General features: G+C 38.8%; 1 protein-coding gene and 1 long non-coding RNA gene across 11 annotated transcripts in view; one reads left to right on the forward strand and one right to left on the reverse strand.

The window, feature by feature from the left end:
• The window catches only part of IQCH (IQ motif containing H), a 247,541-nt gene extending 244,926 nt beyond the window's left edge, over positions 1-2,615 (forward strand). For all 8 annotated transcript variants that reach the window (XM_054451129.1, XM_054451128.1, XM_054451132.1 and 5 more), the window contains one exon: positions 2,307-2,615. In XM_054451129.1, the coding sequence (XP_054307104.1) occupies positions 2,307-2,420 (114 nt within the window). In that variant the 3' untranslated portion in view covers positions 2,421-2,615. The remainder of the gene's footprint in view (positions 1-2,306) is intronic.
• The window catches only part of LOC129014121 (uncharacterized), a 101,424-nt gene that overhangs the window by 78,679 nt on the left and 2,283 nt on the right, over positions 1-20,462 (reverse strand). The window lies entirely within an intron of this gene.

The raw sequence follows: 20,462 nt of genomic DNA on the forward strand, positions 1-20,462 counted from the left end.
GTGGCTCACACCTGTAATCCCAGCACTTTGGGAGGCCGAGGCAGGCGGATCACCTGAGGTCAAGAGTTCGAGACCAGCCTGGCCAACATGGTGAAACCCCGTCTCTACTGAAAATATAAAAATTAGCCAGGCATGGTGGCGTGCACCTGTAATCCCAGCTACTCAGGAGGCTGAGGCAGGAGAATCACTTGAACTCAGCAGGCAAAGGTTACAGTGAGCCGAGATCGCACCACTGCACTCCAGCCTGGGTGACAGAGCGAGATTCTGTCTCAAAAAAAAAAAAAAAATTAAATTAAAATGGATCAAATATTTAAATGTAAGAGCTAATACTGTAAAACTCTCAGGAAAAAACATACGTATAAACCTTCATGACCTTGGGTTAGCAAAAGTTTCTTAGACATGGTGCCTAAAGCGCAAGCAACCAAAATAAAAATAGATAAATCAGACCTCATCAAAATTTAAAACTTCGTGCATCAAAGAACACTATCAAGAAAGTGAAAAGTCAGCCCACAGAAAGGGAAATAACATTTGCAAATCATATATCTGGTAAGGCATAGTATTCACAATATACAAAGTACTCTTGTACTCTTACAACTCAACTACAGAAGGACAAATAACCCAATTTTAAAAGGGAGCAAAGGATTTGAATAGACATTTCTTCAGAGGAGATATGCAGGCCAACTGCAGTGGCTCACACCTGTAATCCCAGCACTTTGGGAGGCTGAAGCGGGAGGATCACTTGAGGCCACACTTGAGGCCAGGAGTTTGAGACTAGCCCAGGCAACAGAGTGAGACCTCATCTCCACGAAAACTTATTTTTAGTTAGCCAGGCATGTTGGCACACACCTGTGGTTCTAGCTGCTCAGGAGGCTGAGGGGGGAGAATTGCTTGAGCCCAGAATGTCAAAGCTGAAGTGAGTCATAATCACACCACTGCACTCCAGCTGGGGTGATAGAGCAAGACCCTGTCTCAAAAAAAAAAAAAAAAAAAAAAAAGATGTACAAATGGCCAATAAGTATATGAAAGAATGCTCAACATCATAAGTTATTAGGGAAATACAAATCAAAGCCACAATGAAACATTTCATACCTAATAAGATGGCTACAGTTAAAAAAGGCAATAACAAGTGTTGGTGAGGATACGGAGAAACCAGAACCCTCATATATTGCTGGTAAGAATTTAAAATGGTATCACAGATACGTAAAGCTTAGCAGTTTATAAAAAAAATTAAGTGTAAAATTACCATATGGCCCGGCAATTCCATTTCTAGGTATATGTCTAAGAATATTGAAAACATGTTCACACAAAAAAGTGTACATTAATGTTAATAGAATGAATATTCATAATAGCCAAAAATTAGAAACAACCCAAATGTCCATCGACTAAGAAATAAGTGAATTTTATTATATTCTATGGATAATATTTTATATAATGGGATATTATTCACCTCTATAAAAGGAATAATAAAGTACTGATCCATGCTGCAACGTGGACGAACCTTGAAAACATTATGCTAGGTAAAACGCCATTCACAAAAGGTCACATATTGTATGGTTTCATTTATATGAAATGTGCAGAAGAGGTAGATCCATAGAGACAGAAATAGATTAGTGGTTGCCAGGGGCTGAGGGAGTGGGATGAAATGGGGAGTGACTGCTAATGCGGACAGAGTTTCTATTTGGGGTGATGAAAATGTTCTGGAATTATATAGTAGTGATGGTTACTTGCAAATATACTAAAAACCACTGAATTGTATACTTTATAAGAGTGAATTTTATGGTATGGGAATTATACCTCAATAAAATATAAATAAAGTAAATGGGAATGTGTCATTTTTTTCTTCCCAGCAACCAATGGAAAGAAACCCTTCCATCAGCCTATTAGCCCTCATTTTAGGGTGACTAGACCAATGCTTCTCAAATTATCCATAATAAGGAAACTATTTGTTTTGTTTTGATTTTATCTGACTATCATGGATCAACATTTTTTAACAAAATAGAAAAAAATTTAATTACTAGAAAAATACGATTAAAAAAATTAAAGACATACAATTTAGAAGCCCAATGTTTTTATTATTAGACATAATAGGCATAAAAATTCTAAAAAGTTTTCCAAATTCTCTCTCTCAATTTTTTTACTCATTTCAGCAAGACTGGTAAGCCATAATTTGTAGACAAATGCCAGTCGGTAGAATACATTCTGAATAGAACTGGTCTAAACCATGGTGAACTCCCAAAAGGACCAGATGCTTGGGGGAGAGGGACTGTAAGAGGTCTTTAAGTAATAAATATTGTCTTTATTTACAGACCACCATTGCTGATATTGAAACTATTCTAAGAGTAACAAAGGAAAACAAAATGAGATTTGAAGCGGAGCAACAGTCCAAAGATGACAAAAACCTCTCTAAACCCAAGAAATGATCCTGGAATACAGTACATAACATTTTGGATCCCAGTCTGGAATAAAAAGGGCAATTTTTTTTTCTGTTAAAAATAAAAGCCAGGGGAAATTGGTTTGCTTTGTGTACTAGGAGGTGAATCAGAACAGATTATAATGAAATGCTCTTTTTAAAACATTGTTTATTAAATGATCTTATTTTACTTATTAAACCAAAACTTATTTGTGTTTTCATTTGAGAGTGTTGAACAATCCCTTCTTCTCAAACTCAGAAAAAAGTAATCTGATAAAAGAAGAAAGTTAAAAGTCTTACTGATATCACCTCCGCATTTACTTCCTCATAGGCCTTAGGATTATGCAGCTTTTATTTTTTATGTTTTATAAAGTTTTCTCCTATTTCTAATAGTCATTGATCTTCTGCATCTATAGGTTTGAATAAAGGCTTAAGCATTGCTATTTGTCAAAACACAAATGCCTTTTTTTCAAAGCTTCAAATTATATTGAAATTATATTTATATGAATTTTTAAGTGACTATCATTCATCGTGTTTTTGTTGTACCAAGCCACTATTGTCTGCTATTGTTGCCATTTTTCAAAAAGTAGGATAAGCCAGCATCTAGTTAACCAAAGCATCAGAATGTATCTAGGTGGCAGTATCTGCTCTTAGTTTAAGATGGAGTGTAACTCGAGCTCTGTAGCTTGAATAAACATTTGTATTCTGTAGTTCTCCATTTAATACAGCAGTAGGATTTTTTCAAGTTTAGTTCAACATTACACTACCTTTAAAAAGGCAGATTTTTAAGATTGTAGTAGTGCGGACTCTAACTTTCAGCATTCACTTCATAATTGTCCAAAAATATTTCTACATCAGAGAGCTTTACTGAAGGGTGAAATAAAAGCAAATTACAACACCAAAACCATGTATTGTTTTAAAGAATGATCTTTATGTCTATAAAAATATTTTAGTGTATTGGGGAAAGGAAGAGGATTTTTACCTGTGGAATTTCAATAATTTGTTAACTGTGATTCAGCCACAGGCTAAGAGTTTCTGTAATAAAATTAACATTTGTGTGTGTCAGCTTTTGTTTTGCTATAGTTGGAAATACATTAATTAGCCAGGTTTCCTGCCTGTGCTAGGTACAACACTGACCTCTTTTTCTTGCCAGATCTCTCTAATCCATTCGAGGGGCCCATTGTTCAGACACTTGACAGATAGGAAGTACTACATGCCCATTAGAGTCGCGCCTCGATTGAAGCCAGAGCAACATAAGGTCCAAGAGACTCATTAGTTCACTGGCACAATCGTGTCCTGAGAGTAAATGAAACCCTCTGTCTCCTTATGGCTCTCATCTGCTCTGGACTTTAAAAGAAAACTGTCTCCGTTTTGTTCGGCACAGTAGTGGATCATTCACATGGCGAGAGCCCCTGCTTAACAGTACAAAACTGTTAAATCTATCGGGAAGTTTTGCATGTGAATTTTGATTAGCACTCCCGAGGCTCAAGCTGCTGGCAATAGCGAAACGAGTTCGCCATCCTACACCATTGTTTTACCCACTTGATTGGTTTCTCAAACAATGCCACTTTCCTCCTTTGCAGCTATCATTTGCATATACCACAGAATTCAGACCTGTGAAAGTGATTGGGAGCAGGGTTCTCTACCTAAACATCTACAGCTTCTAAATTAAAGGAGAAAAATTGGTATCATAAAACAATCACTTCAAGTAATTAAGTGGAAGAAGCCAGAGGACCAGATTAAATTAGTGACATGTTTTAATTACAGAACATTTGAAAAGAAGCAATAGTCCATTATCTTTTAACACATATATGTTACATAGATACTGTGCTCTTGGTAAACTAAGGCACTTTTGAAAAAAGAATCATTTATATGTGTACAATATCAAAGTATCCTAAATATAATTTAGTCACGATGAATTAATTACTGAGCTTTTGCTCTTCTAAATAGGAAACCGAAATATTTGGTGGTAAGAGGATTTTGGGGAAATGATATACCATTTTCCTGGAAGTTTTTGGGAGAAGCACACATTAAACAATAGAGGTGTCTTTGTATGAGAAATGACCCATTATTTAATGTTGAATGTTTGCAGTGGTTGGAGAGCATTATTGGATATAAGTATCTCCCTTAATATATTACCTATTTTATATTGACTTTAAAGAAACCAATGAGATTATAATATTAAATGTGCTACTACACACCTGTGCTGCCTACCTATTTAGTGACCTTTCCGTAAGCTACTTACAGTTACCTATAGAACAAACTGGGGGCTGGGGATGTACTGTGCTGGAAGCTTCATATATATTATTTTATTGCATCTTTCTAAAAACTCCATGCATGTAGGTACGACAACTGTTCTCATTTTACATATGAGGAAATTGAGACAGTGAGAGTGTCTCACCCTATGTCTCAGGCTAAATGAAAAGAAATTTGGGATTTGCTGTCTTTTACCACAAATTCCAGCATGTTGTACAAAGTAGAGGGTTTATTTTCACTTGTCCCAGATCATCCAAGGGATTTGCACATTTTTAGAATAACAAATTCTAGTGTGTTGCTTAAAACATAGAAAAAAACAGGTTAACTTATACATACTTCCTGCTAATGAAATGAGCTTGTACAACTGACAGCATGGTAAGGCACTGCAATTATGTGATCAAAGTCAGAAGAAAAAAATGGTGTCAGTGGAATTCTCCTATGGTGATAGATCTGTAAGACTGGTGGAGAATGATGTTGGAAAGGCGTGGAATTTGGAAGCTGGGAAGTCATGCCTTGAAGTTTCGAGAGATGGGTATAAGGTTAAGAAATCGCAGAAGCATTGGGAAAGGCTTCCAACAAAATGTAGAATAGCCTGGCTTCCAACAAAATGTAGAATAGCCTGGAAGGAGTTTGGGGAGAATTATTTCAGCTATGTCATCCTAAGAATTGTAAGCATCCTATTTTTTAAGTACAAAAATACGTATTTTATCACAAGTAATATGTTAGTAACCATCTGATAGCTTTAACAATTAATAATCATTTGTATTCATTTGGCACCTTTCTTCCAAAGAGCTCAAAGCACTTTACATTTGTTATCTCATTAATTCCCAACACTGTCCCTGTGGGGAAGGTAATAAGTATTTTAACATTTAAATGTTTATCTTTCAGAATTTCTCAAGCATACATTAATTATATTTCCAAAAATGTAAATGTTCATTAGTTTTATTTTACTGTTCCTCTGGCTTTAATGTGCATAACAAATTTGTGCAACTCTTTAAATGTACTAATCATGGTAAATCCCATCTGGAAAACCATAAATGAAGTTGCCAAGATAATGTGAGGGTGGCAGCTGAGGGACGGGGGAAGCATTCGACTTCACTTTTCTCGCTGGAAGAAGTTTGGATCAACCCATCGCAATGGGCTCTTCTGTATCTTCTCCACATATAGTTCCTTCCAAGAGGTGTGCCACAGGAAGCTCAGGACTGCATCTAAGAGCCTGGAGCCGATAGAGCTACTATTTATAATCCATTGTTTTATTAATGACTTCATCAATGGGGAACAGAAACTTGAGGCATGCTGTTAGGAATTACATCCCAAAGAGTCACAGAATAATAAGGGCCAGGAACTGGTCTCCCCAGCCCTCCCTGTCTCGGGCCTGGTCATACTTTCCTCAATTTTCTAAGTAGAAAAATGGCAGAGCATAGTACCTGCTCCTCAGGGGAGCAGTCGAGATGAATTGGCCAATGTTGGGAGAGTGTTTCAAAGATGAAGCGTTCTATATAAATGTTTAAGTATTATTATTACATGGCTACTTCAAATGGAAGTTCTAACTTTGAAATGTGATTATACACTTTCCAAAAAAAAACCCTTCATAACCACATATATAGGTTTATTTTTCACTGTTAACAGTCTAACTCATGGTTGTGAAACTTTATTGCAGTTGATGGAGGGCCTTGGCTTTTATTAGTTTTAAACTGCTGGTTTCTGGGGTATTTATGTAAATGAGGGAAAGACACCAAAACAGTAAATAATACGCATGTCCCTGCTGTTTAAAAATCTGTTGGTGAAAACAACTTTTGTTATAAGACCCTAAACATAGCACAGAAAAATATAGCTTTGCCATTAACATTTTCTTTCACTTTTACAATTGTCACCATATACATGTGCATCACCACACACGCACACACATACACACACACACACACACCCCCACAGAGTCAGAAAGGAGAGAGAGAAGTGAGCAAAATGCTACATTTTAAGATTTTTTTATTTAACAAACTGTTATAAAGTATACCAGATGGCTAATTATAGCTCCCAGAAACAAAAGGCCACACCCAAGTTTACTGCAATCGCCTTATAAGGAATGTTAGGATGAAATCATGGTCCCATAAACTCGACAGCAAAACAGCAGACCTTCCATTGGTTGCGAAATAAACTCCAAATTAAAGTTAAAATTTTGATTCATTTAAAGATTCATGCCACTTTGTTTCCCAGGAGAGGACATAAAATACTTTGCGATCATTGAAAAACTCAAAATGATTTAGGAACATGCTCTTTGTTTCCAGATTCCCTTTCCATGCTTTTCATTTTCTTGGGCTTTATTTTTCCAAGTTGAATATCTATAAACACATTGCTAAGCCAAAAAATTTGCAACAATAGTGAAGAATCTAAAGGTCTAAATGTTCAATAATAGGGTATTGTTTTAAAAATATGAAATATCTACATTAAAGACTTCTATACAGCCATTCAAAAATCATGTTTCTACACCAACCATACAATCCAGCCATTCCACTCCTAGGTATTTGCCCAAGAGAAAAGAAAGCATATGTCCATACAAAGACTTACACAGGAATGATCAAAGCAACTTGGTTTACAATACCCCAAGGCTGGAAACAACCCAAATGTCCATCAGCAGATGAATGAATTAAAAAATACTGGGATATCCATAAAATGGAACACCACTGAGCAATGAAAAGAAATAAACTATTAATAAATCAACAGCATAGAAGAATCTCTATGTTGAATGAAAAAATTCAGACAAAAAATGTACATACCTATTTAACATTCTAGAACATAAAAACTATAGTAAGTAGTAACCTGGGGATGGGAGACGAGGTGGGAATAGGGTGAGAAGGAGGAGGAGGAAGAATATTACAAAGAGGCAGAAGGAAAATGCTGGGTGACGGATATTTTCACTATACTGACATACAAATGATTTATTGGGTATATATAGTTGTCAAAACTTATTGTACACGTTAAATATTGTCAAAGATAAATAAGGCTGGACACTAGTAAAAGTGGTAAGGACAGATTTTAATCAGTAATACACTTGCAATAGGGAAAAGGGTCCAGTGTAAACTGAATTCAACTTCAATTTCTAGAGAGGTGACTGGGCATCGTAAGGGGAGAATGAGGGAATAGAAGAGGGACAGTGGCTGCTCGGTAGAGTCAGGGAAGTGAGAAATAAAAACCAGGAAGCAGGGTTGGTTCCTGTGAAACTCATCTGGTTTTGCTAACTGACACAGAAGTGTCAGTTAGCTCCTACCCTCCCACAGAGACTGGGAGACAGGGGCCCTAATTTAGGACTGGCTACAAGAAAGTTTATTCTTTTTGCAGCCTGGAGTTTTCTCAGGCAGGTATTTTAAGAGGGGGCTAGGGTCATCTTAGGGTTGCAGCCTTGAGCTATTAGAAACTATGTTAATGTTTGTTCAAGTCTTCATAGGTCAAGGTTAAGGCCTGGTCAAGAAGAGGGCTGGGAGGAGCCTGGCTGGGTTTAGTCAAGGAGAGAATCTTTGTCAATATGTGCAGTTTATGAATGTCAATAATATCTCAAAAAGCTGTTTTTTAAAAATTGTATATCAGGAGAATATGTTGTAAGTGAAATTATATTCATTAAAATAAAATGTTATTACTAAATAAACATTTTAAAATTTTTCAATAGCATGAAAACTATTGTTTTTATTCTAAGTGTAATGCCCTTTGTCTAAATACTCTAGAATTCACATCCAGACCATGTCTTTGTTGCCATACCTATTCAATTCTGTGCCATACCACAGAGAATGCATAAAAGGGCAAATGCCTCCATTCACCTGCAAATATTTGGAAGGACAGAGTAGTGATTACGTGGCATGTGTAGGTATTCTAAATGGGTATGGAATATGTATGACATCTATTTTAGATTTAAATGTCTTAATGGATTTTAGTTTCAGCTCTTTCCTTAATAAACAAATAATTTCTCTTCCTTAGTTCTCAGGTTTCTGATACATAAAATAAGAAAGAGGAACTGATATTTAAGCTTCCTTCCAGCTCTGATGTTCTACAATTCTATGCCACCATCATCGATGCATATAAAAGAGATGAAATTGCTGTTGTTGTTGTTTTTTAATTTCTTATTTTTTTAAGATGGAGTCTCACTCTATCACCCAGGCTGGAGTGCAGTGGCGTGAGCTCAGCTCACTGCAACCTCTGCCTCCTGGGTTCATGCGATTCTCCTGCCTCAGCTTCCTGAGTAGCTGGGACTACAGGCGCCCACCACCACACCCAGCTAATTTTTCTATTTTTAGTAGAGACGGGGTTTCACCATGTTGGCCAGGCTGGTCTCAAACTCCTGACCTCAGGCGATCCACCCGCCTCGGCCTCCCAAAGTGCTGGGATCACAGGCAGGAGCCACCGCGCCCAGCCAAAATTTTATATATCATGCAAAGAGGTGGTTTCTTCTTCCAGCTTTCTTCCATTTATTGGAAACAATGGATGAAAATATTTTCAAAATACTTTGCCCCTTAAACGCCCCCATCTACTATCCAAAAGGCCTATGATTTTAAATGGTTGCAAAATATTGCATCATTTTAGAATAGTTCACTGCAACACATTTTTCTTATGGAAGGGAGCCATATGAAGCCAAGTACAACACGTCCTTTAGACTGGGATCATGTCCTTCATTTTTTGGGTTTCAGTCTCGGCACTGAGCTCTCAGTTATTGTTTATCAACAAAACTGATGGAAACATCTTATTTTGAAAGCATTTTTATTTGAACTGATGTCATGTATACCTTCTGCACTAGAAGATCTTGATGGAAAAAGATGAAATAGAAATGAGAATAAGAGGCTGGGCACAGTGGCTCACGCCTGCAATCCCAGCACCTTGGGAGGCCAAGATGGGTGGATCACAAAGTCAGGAGTTCAAGACCAGCCTGGCCAACATGGTGAAACCCCGTCTCTACTAAAAATTCAAAAATTAGCTGGGCGTGGTGGCGGTCACCTGTAGCCCCAGCTACTCGGGAGGCTGTGGCAGGAGAATCGCTTAAACCCAGGAGGCAGAGGTTGCAGTGAGCCGAGACTGTGCCACTGCACTCCAGTCTGGGTGACAGAGCAAGACTCCATCTCAAAAAAAATTAAAAAAAGAAATGAGAATAAGAAACTTTAACTGGGCATTTTTGTCCCTGTACAAACCAGAGCATCTCTGGGTAGCTGCAGTGCTGTCTCTGAGCTTTAATATTTGCCTGTACTCTAAAAAAGATGGAAGATGCATTTCCTAATATTCCATCTTGCAATATAATCTCTGGTGAATTGCATACATGAGATATAATAAAACGGTGAAACTATTTCTACCTGACACCTTTAATCCCGTCTTCTAAAGACATCCTAAAATGCCACCATGTTTCCTGGGCACCATCAACCAGCGGGCAGGCACAGCCTTTTTAGGAAGTATTCTGACATTCATGCAGCAAGGCCTGGACAAGGAGCTGAAAGCAAGATGATTCTATATCCCTCTACAAAGACCACACTTGTTATTATGACCAAAACTTATGTGTAAACACTTCTTTGAACTTCATTGCCAAGGTGGAAACCTGTCTGTCTGCTCCTTTTACTCTCGCTACGGCTCATAGGATCTTGGCACTAACACATGAAAACAAAAACTTATAGATGACATAAGCTTTCAAAAATACTCATAAACATTCTTCTTAAGATGACTTTGTCTTTCAGGATGCCTGTAGAGTTTTTTATTTTTCTAATTACGGAAACGTACCCTCATTCCAGAAAACAAATAGTGTAACATAGCTTCTTCAAAAACACATAAAAAATTAAAAAATAAAAAAACTTTGTAAAACAGGAAAGCATAAGAAAAAAAATTAGATCAATTTTTATTCCACCACCTGGAGATAACCACTGTCAAGGTTTTGGAGTGTATCTGCTATGATTCTTGCCTAGGTCCTCTGCGTTTGCCATTCCCTCTCCCTGGGACATTCTTCCCTCCGCAGCTTGCCTGGCTCACTCACTTGCTGCATTCTGGTCTCTGCCCAACTCTCACCAGACCAGGGGGGCCTCCCTGACCACCCTCATAAAGTAGTAGCACCATTACTCTCTATTCTCTTACTCTGCTTTATTTTTCTTCAAAGCCAATTAACAATGTGTGGTATTATGTAATATCATATAATAGATACGTTATTACTTAATTATCTGTCTCACTCAACGGATTGTAAATTTAAAGATATATGTATGTTGGCCAGGTACAGTGGCTCACGACTGTAATCCCAGCACTTTGGGAGGCCGAGGCAGGTGGATCACCTGAGGTCAGGAGTTCGAGACCTGCCTGGCCAACATGGAGAAACCCCATCTCTACTAAAAATACAAAATTAGCTGGGTGTGGTGGTGCATGCCTGTAATCCCAGTTACTAGGGAGGCTGAGGCAGGAGGATCACTTGAACCTGGGAGACAGAGGTTTCAGTGAGCCAAGATCGCGTCACTGCACTCCAGCCTGGGAGACAGTGAGACTCCGTCTCAAAAGAAAAAAAATAAGTATGTATATAAACAAATGTACACATATAAACACACATATATACACGTACATATCTCCTAGAACATTCTCTCTCAGTAGTAACAGTTGCTTGCTTAATATATATTGCATTTATTCTTTTATCATTTTGAGTTTCTATTATAGATTCTTTTTTCTTTGCATATATAAATTTAGAAATAGGATCATCCCAGACATAGTGTACAGACTGTGTTTTTTACTTAGCAGTAAATTATCAAGATACACTGGAAATTCTTACCCAGTGAGATTTTAATGATGGCATAAAGGATGTTAAAAATTCCCTATTGTTAGACTGGTACATGGGCATTTTGATACATCCATCAGATACATATCATGTTAGCATCAACTAGTTAAGAAAGTTAATAACATATATTCAGATGGTACTTTATAAAGTATTTTCATATCTTGTTTGATCCTATAATAAACTCAAGTAAACAGAGCAGAAACTCAGGTTAAATAATTTCCTTGAAATAATATAACTAGTGTTAGGGAGTCCAGACTCAAAGGTAGGTCTACCTGTCTCTTCACCATACCTCATTGTCCCTGGTTGAGGCCTTCATTTTATAGATAAGTGATCCATGCTTAGAGAAGGGGGAAGTGATGTGACCATAGTCACATGGCTTCTTCAAGAAAGAACAGAGATAAGAACCCAAGACTCCTGACTCCCTGTCCATAGCTCTTGCAACTACTCCGTCTCTCCACTGCATGCTGGCTCAATAAATTAGAACAAAATTCATAACTTGCTGCACAGTTAAAATGGCGACCGATGCATGCTGTTATCCTTCTCTGAAGATTACTCAGTATATTTGCTTGGTGCTGCAAAGTGCCAACCTGATGACACTTGCAATCCTGAGCTTATTTGATGTGGTTGGGAAGCAAATGAGATTCCAGTGCCCCTGTTGCGCATAGGTGCTCAATGAGCATTTCCTGCATGGTGGGGAAGTGCCCTATATTTGCAGTATTTGATCCAGTTTAACAGCAAGATCCTGTGATAAAATTAGCCTTGTAAAAGTTTTCACCCTAGTTCACACAAAAACAAGATTCTGTGATTATGACTAGCAATTTTTCATGAGTTGATTTATCTGAAGAAAACCTAAAAGGTTTTGAACCATTAAGCATTCGATTTAGGAAAAAAAAAACTTAGTGTACAGAAGAATAAACTGAGAAATGAAACAGACTTGTTTCTTGTAATAATTATGAGCAATATCTCAAGCTCAGCATCCTTAGACCATTGAGCTGTGTAGGATGAATGTGCTAATTAATCAATTACTACCCAACAATGTACCCTGTTTATTTACTGAAATGCACCAGAAACGTGCACAGAACTGGTAATTATAAATCATCTTCAGTAACAAATATGACTCAAGTTCACCTTCATATAATTAATAGAGCATGTAGTTAGCTTTAACATCTTGCTTTATTAGGAATAACAATGAGAAATAAAAAAAGAAGCTGAACCCCAAGTTGTGGTTCACAGAGATGCTGACTTGGACTAATGTGCATATTATCTATAGCAGCAGCACTACTCATACCCACCCCAATTGCAGCCAGATGCTCTCTAAATTAAAACCTAACTTTTAAAAACTAAACATTTTTGTTTGAATAAAATTTTAGGCTTACAGAAAAGTTGTAAAAACAGTCCAAAGAATCCACATATACGCTTTCCTCAGGTTCCCCAAATCAAACCCGAGTTTTAGAGCTTGATAATTTACTTACATTTGGGTCCTTTATTGGGGGTGTTCAAACTTATTAGCACATGGCTTTCCATTTTAAAGATAATCTAAAAGTACTTTTCAATATACATAGAAATAGTTGTTTTACATCAATTTTTAAAAGTAATCTAGTTTTGAAAGTCACTCTTTTGACCGGGCGCAGTGGCTCGCGCCTGTAATCCCAGCACTTTGGGAGCCCTCAGGTCAGGAGTTTGAGACCAGCCTGACCAACACGGTGAAACCCCATCTCTACTAAAAATACGTAAAAATACATAAATTAGCTGAGTGTGGTGGCACATGCCTGTAATCATCTACTCCAGTGGCTGACACAGGAGAACTGCTTGAACCTGGGAGGTGGAGGTTACAGTGAGCTGAAATTGTGCCATTGCACTCCAGGCTGGACAAGAGCGAAACTCCATCTCAAAAAAAAAAAGTCATTCTTTTTGAGTCATCATGCATGCCCCCAAATTTCCTTTCAGCCAGACAGATTTCTGGTTAAGAGGGTTGTATTTTGGGTCTAGAATGCTATTTCCTGAGTCTTTGTGTTCAAAGCACGGGTTTTTGAGTCCAGCTCTTACAGGTTCAAATCCCAGCTCCACCACCTGCCTGCTTTGCGACTGTAAATAACCACATTACCCTCTCTGACCTCTGACATTTCATTTCCTCAGCCTGAAAATGAAGAAAATGAAACTTTGCTTTGAGTGTTGTTTAAATGAGACAGTAGGTGTAAAGCACCTAGAATAACATAAACACCCAGAAAATGGTAGATATCATTACATGGAGATTAATACCCTCTGTAGCCACTTTTTGCTTAAGAAACTGAAATGTGCACACACAAAGTGGTATTTCACACAATGGAAGCTGTAAAGGCAGGTTAACGTTTTTGAAAGTTTTCTCCTGAAAGAAAAAATTAGAGAAAGTCTAGTGTTACTGTGCAGTAAATTAAAAACCTCCACCATCTGAAAATACCAGTGGAATGTCACTTCAAAAACCTAAACTGACAAATCATAAATCAGCTGGTGGACTACTGTATTTCCATCATCACATGATTCAAGGACTCTTTAAATGGAGGGCCCCCTTAGGGCATTTCAGTATTTGTTTATAGATCATTAACTACTTGACAGTGAGATGGGGTGTGGGAGGGGGCAGAGACACTTAAACCTAAAGGGCTGAGAGCCACTGTCATTGAAGATCAGCAATGAAGCCAAAACGTCTTTAGGATTAGATGTGAAAATATTATTCATGTTACCAAAATGTCATATGCTTTTCATGAATGTATCTGTTGATAAAACAAGGCTCACTTTATGAAGATGGAATTATAACTACGACCCATGTGACAAGGTGAATTTATTTGGCTATGTTTTCAAGTACTTCCACAATACTTCCCCCAACATATGGGGATTTGTGATATTGGAAATATGCCCATAAAATGGACTGTTACTATCAGCATATGTCATTATCAGGTTTTAAAAGCCACAAATATAGGCTGGGCAGGGTGGTCTAGGCCCAAAATCTCAGCATCTTGGGAGGCAGGAGGATCGCTTGAGCCCAGGAGTTCAAGACTAGCATGGGCAACATATGGAGATTCCATCTCTACAAAAAATAAAAAACTTAGTTGGGTGTGGTGGCATGTGCCTGTAGTCCCAGCTACTTAGGAGGCTGAGGAGGGAGGATCATCTGAGTCTGGGAGGTTGAGGCTGCAGTGAGCTGAGATCGAGCCACTTAACTCCAGCCTGGGTGACAGAGCAAGACCCTAACTCAAAAGAGAAAAAGAAAAAAAAAAAGTCACGAATATGTCTCCTTGCCTCCAGATTCCAGAGTATCAGCATTCACAGCAGGAGATGGGAGTATAACCATAATTGTTTCATTGCCTGATGTGCACAGCAAGGTAATACACCAAGACACCGGGGTGTAGCAGAGAAAGAATGAGATGGGAGGAAATCTCAAATTTGTCTCACCTAGGAGTTTGGGGCTGGGCTGGGTTTCTAAGGGTTTTAGGGCAGACCAAAGTGTGGAGAACACTGATTGGTCAAAGAGTGCAGGGCGAAGCCATGAGACAGAGAGATGAAGAAAGTGGATTCTCATGGTGATTCTGTTCCTCTCTGGAGGTCTTCAAACTGGTTGGTGACACCTGTTTCACTGGAATTTGAGATCTGAAAAACATCTTAAGCAATTCTTAAAGAAAAGCCTTATGATTCTAAAGTCAGAAATCCCATCTATGGGAACAGTGGGGATGCAAGTGGTCAGTACGTAGTGCTGTGTGACTTTCAGTCACAAGGAAGTGGGCCAAAGAGTAGCCTGATTAATGCTTAATTGTAACTCTATTTCTGTCCAGAACTCTTGCTAAACCTACGAGGACAGCTTCAGGAGTAGAACTGTTTCCTAACGAAAAGCACACTGAAAGCCAGGAGGACAGGATTTTCAGTCTTGATTCTGATACATGACCTTGGATACGTTTCTTACCTATTCTGTAGTTTAATTTCTCCAACGATCAAAATTAAAATTTTAGTTAAAACCACTGACCCTACATATTGTAATTTCCTTTCTCCGACACCCTTCAAATGTACTAATTGTATTCACTTTACCCACTTTCCCCCATACCCCTCATTTATTCAACAAGTAGAGTGCCTTCCATATGCCAAGTACTGTTTTAGGTGCTGGGATCACAAAAGTTAATAAAACAGACATAAATCCCTGGCCTTAAGAAGTCTACATTCCAGTGAAGACAGACACCGACAGTAGTTGAGACACAAGACGCTTTTGGATGAAGTCTGTACCCACTATGTTAACACTAAAGTGCTTTACTAGAGTAATTCTTCTTGCCACTCTGTAACAGCAGCCCGAGCTGCCAGCCTACACCTTGGGGGCTTTCAGAACATCAATCAGTTCCACAGAAGGACTCCAGAAGATCTAGGTAAGAATACAGCAGCTCCTTCCTTTCCTAATGACTTCTGCCATAACTCAGTACTTCCATGAGGATAATTTTGCATAAAGCCAATGTATATTGTCTTTGCCAGGGCAACGCAAGGATACAGGAGCAGAGCAGTGAGCGGCATTTGCCACTGGTGGGAGCGGGGAGAATTAATGAACATTCATCCAGCTGCAGGGGTCTCTCAAGCCATCTCTTCTGGTGCTGAGCATGGCTTAGAGGGCACTGAGCCATTAAGCAGATTTGGGTTTCTAGAAAACCCATGTCTGTGGCTCCTGTGAGTATCTATTTTTAAGTTCTAAAGCATGCTGGAATATGAATGGGACAGCATCCTCTCTATGGTCCTTCTTTCCTGGAACCAAAGGTCCTTAGGCCTCAAAGTAGAAATTTAAAATAAAATCCTAAATGTAAACATTTCTATCTCTTTTTCATAGTTCCTTTATCTTTTACCAACATGCTGACATAGGCACCCAGTAATTGTCCTATACTTCTCCCTCTGGGAATAGCAGTGAGTTGAATACTACATCCCTAGTCTATTCTGTTTCAAATCACACTTAGAAATATATGAGTAAATCAGGATCTCACAGTGAGATCAGAAAAGCAACATGAGAATAACTATTCTGTACATGTACAGGATCAGATCTGGGTCAAGTCCACAGTGACATGTTCTCTGCAGATACTTAATGAATGCTAACAACAGGATGTGTTAATATACAGTACTACCTGTAGAACTCATTTTCTGTTTTGAACTTCTTATTGAAGTGTAATATACCTATAGAAAAGTATACATATCAGCTGGGCACAACTCACGCCTGTAATCCCCACACATTGGGAGGCCAAGGTGGGAGGATCGCTTGAGCCCAGGAGTTCAAGATCAGCCTGCAAAACAAAGTGAGACCATGTCTCTACAAAAAATACAAAATACAAAAAATTAGCTGGGCATAGTGGTACGGGTCCGTAGTCCCAGCTACTTGGGAGGCTGAGCTGGGAGGATCTCTTGAGCCTGGGAGGTAGAGGCTGCAGTGAGCCATGATCATGCCATGGCACTCCAGCCTGGGTGACACAGCAAAATCCTGCCTCAAAAGAGAAAAAAAGAAAAGAGAAAGAAAGGAGGAAAGAAAGAGAAAGATACACATATCAAATATGTACAGTTAAAATAATTTTCACAAAGTGAATACACTCATTCAACCAGGATCCAGATCAAGAAAGGATCAAGTCCTCATGTTCCTTCTAATCATGGACTTCCCCCTAGCCCCACTCCGCTAAGGATAACTAATCACTGTCTTGTCTTCTAACACTAACAGCATAGATGAGTTTTTGCCTGCTTTTACACCATATATAAATGAAACATAGTGAGACCCCCATCTCTACAAAAATAAAAATAAAAATAAAAATAGCTGAGCATGGTGGTGTGTGCCTGTAGTCCCAGCTACTGAGGAGTGTGAGGTAGGAGAATCACTTGTGCTTAGAAGTTCCAGGCTGCAGTGAGTTATGATGGTGCCACTGCACGCCAGGGCGAACAGAATGAGACTCTGTCTCAAAATCATAAATAAATAAATAAATAAATAAATAAATAGGAAGAGACAGCAGAGCTCTCTCTCCACCATGCAAGGACACAGTGAGAAAGCAGCCATGTACAAGCCAGGAAGAGAACCCTCATTAGGAACCCAATTGGCCAGCACCTTGATCTTGGACTTCCTAGCCTCCAGAACTGCGAGAAATAAATTTCTGTTAAGCTACCCAATCTGTGGTATTTTCTTATGGCAGCCCAAGCATACAAATACCAATATAGAACTAGGTGTGTTATGCCTGGGTCATAAGGCATGCCTATATTCAGCTATTATATATATAGTACTATACTGTCAAAAATTTTTCCTAAATGGGGGCCAGCAATGTATAAGAGTTCCAATTACTCCAAACCCTAACCAACACTTAGTATTTTCTGTCTCTTCTACTTTAGCCATTCTAGTAGGTGTGTAATGGTATTGCATTGAGGTTTTTAATTTCTATTTCTCAGATAATTATTGAAATCAACACTTTTCACCTGTTTATTGGACCACTGGTTATTCTCCTTTATAAAATGTCCATTAAAATATTTGTTCATTTTTCTATTGAATCGTCTTTTTCTTAATGATTTGTATGAGTGTGTTCTAGATACCCAAATGCTTTCTCAGATATACGCATTGCAAATACTTCTTCCACTCTATCAATTACCCTTTTATTCTCTTAATATGCCTTTTGATGAACAGAAAATTTTAATTTTAATGTATCCCAATTTATCAATTTTATAAAATTCTTTTTTTTTTTTTTTTTTTTTTTTGAGATGGAGTTTCTCTCTTGCTGCCCAGGCTGGAGTGCAATGGTGCAATCTCAGCTCACCGCAACCTCCGCCTCCTGGGTTCAAGCAATTCTCCTGCCTAAGCCTCCTGAGTAGCTGGGATTACGGGCATGTGCCACCACACCTAGCTAATCTTGTATTTTTAGTAGAGATGGGGTTTTTCCATGTTTGTCAGGCTGGTCTCAAATTCCCAACCTCAGGTGATCCATCTGCCTCGGCCTCCCAAAGTGCTGGGATTACAGGCAAGAGCCACCACGCCCGGCCTAAAATTCATTTTTAATACGTTCTAGGCACCTACAATGTTCTACATGCTTTTAAAACAAAAACAGGAGTGCAAAGTCCCTTCTAGGAGCAGCATGAAGTATTTGTGCACATGCTAAATGCTGTACACAGTATCGGTCTTTATAATCATTTTAAGGGGTTCCTTCTAAGAGATATGCCATTTCTCTATGCTATGTGGAAAAATGTATTTAATCCTTTCTTAATTATAGGATACAATTTTTTAAAAAACATCGACTTAGTCTTTTGAGTGCCAACCTTCGCACACATCCCTAGGCCTCTTTGTTTCACAGCCATGAAGAATTGGAACCGAAAAGAAAATCAAGCATATGATCTCAGTTGCGGGTTGGTTTTTGTTGTTGTTTTGAGAAATTATCTTATTTCAATTATGGAAGTGGCACCATATAATCTTAAAGTCAGAAGAGATGTTATTTTCTCTATCTCTGTATCTTTAGGTAGGGGAATGTTTCATTCAAACACTCTTAAATATGGGGTGTGGCCCACAATTTTCGTCTCTCTTTGGGGGAACTTTCTACCTTAGAATAGAAAAGAAAGGGAGATAGTGAAAGAGCCTCAGGTTAAGAGAAACCCTCACTGCTGATGAAGTCTAGCCAAGAAAGCTGCTCCCAACAGAAGTCCTTCAGTTGGCTAGCCCTTTTCCCAAGCCTTCTTGATGTGAAAATGCAGTGAACATATGTAATATCTGGTTCTCTTTGTCAGTGGTTTTCATCTCATATGCCACAGAACCTAGGGTTTCTCAGACATACTTCAGGGGTTCTGCACATGTTCAATTCAAATGTCATGTTTTTTAAAAAAAGATTTTTATATTGCCAAAAGAGAGATAGTGCCAAAATTTAACATATTGCAAACTGCCCATACATTAATTTGAGGTTAAGTCATTTCAGTGTAGATCTCATAATTAATCTCCTGCTGCCATTTTTGTAATTGAAGCACATGGCCAGATTTCAAAGTGCATAATTTAAAAACCACTCTTATTTGTATCTACTTCTCTGAAGAAATCGGAATTTTCTTGATAGTGTGCAACCAAAACAGAAGATGCAGAAATAAACTGGATACTGAGTCTGCTGTAACTGCAACTATGTTGAAGTTAAAATAAAGATACAGAGATTAACCTCTAAATTTAACACCTTTTTGGGGAAAAAAATTGCAATTTGGTATATATACACAGACCAGGTGGTCTTCAATATGTCCGAAGAGCAAAGAGAAGGTTGGAGCTTTTATAAAACAGAAAAATGTTACATAGTGCTCTTTGAGAAAGTTCATTGGCACTAATAAGGTTCTGAGGGGCTGGCAAGCTCCAATAGGTGAGGGATGGCAGTGGGGAGAATTAGTCCTAGAGTTGCAGCAAGTTAATCTCAGCAGTTACAGATAAAACTGGTTTCAGGTCACAACAGGCAGTTTCAGCAGGGGGACTTGCAGAGAATTACATTTCTTTTTTTTTTTTTGAGACAGAGTTTCGCTCTGTCGCCCAGGCTAGAGTGCAGTGGCGCGATCTTGGCTCACTGCAAGCTCTGCCTCCCAGGTTCACGCCATTCTCCTGCCTCGGCCTCCTGAGTAGCTGGGACTACAGGCACCCACCACCATGCCCGGCTAATTTTTTTTGTATTTGTAGTGGAGACGGGGTTTCACCGTGTTAGCCAGGATGGTCTCGATCTCCTGACCTCGTGATCTGCCCACCTCGGCCTCCCAAAGTGCTAGGATTACAGGAGTGAGCCACCGGGCCCGGCCGAGAATTACATTTCTAAAGTAATGTCATGTGTCCTGAGTGCTTTCTCCCGCTGGCTTTTCCACTGTTTTAGCTGGGGATAAGAACGACTCAATTCAAAGGATCCACTTTCACAACCACAACCCCCAGCTTCAACATTTTGCAAGCAACAGGATCAAGAGTCCAGTGGCAGTGGGGCCAGCAATGGCATGCTCGCCAGACTAGTTCCTGTTGGTCTTATCTATGTCTTTGCTGTTCGGACTCTCCTGGTTCCTTCCCAT

This window comes from Pongo pygmaeus, chromosome 16 (assembly GCF_028885625.2).
Source record: "Pongo pygmaeus isolate AG05252 chromosome 16, NHGRI_mPonPyg2-v2.0_pri, whole genome shotgun sequence".
Taxonomy (NCBI): domain Eukaryota; kingdom Metazoa; phylum Chordata; class Mammalia; order Primates; family Hominidae; genus Pongo; species Pongo pygmaeus.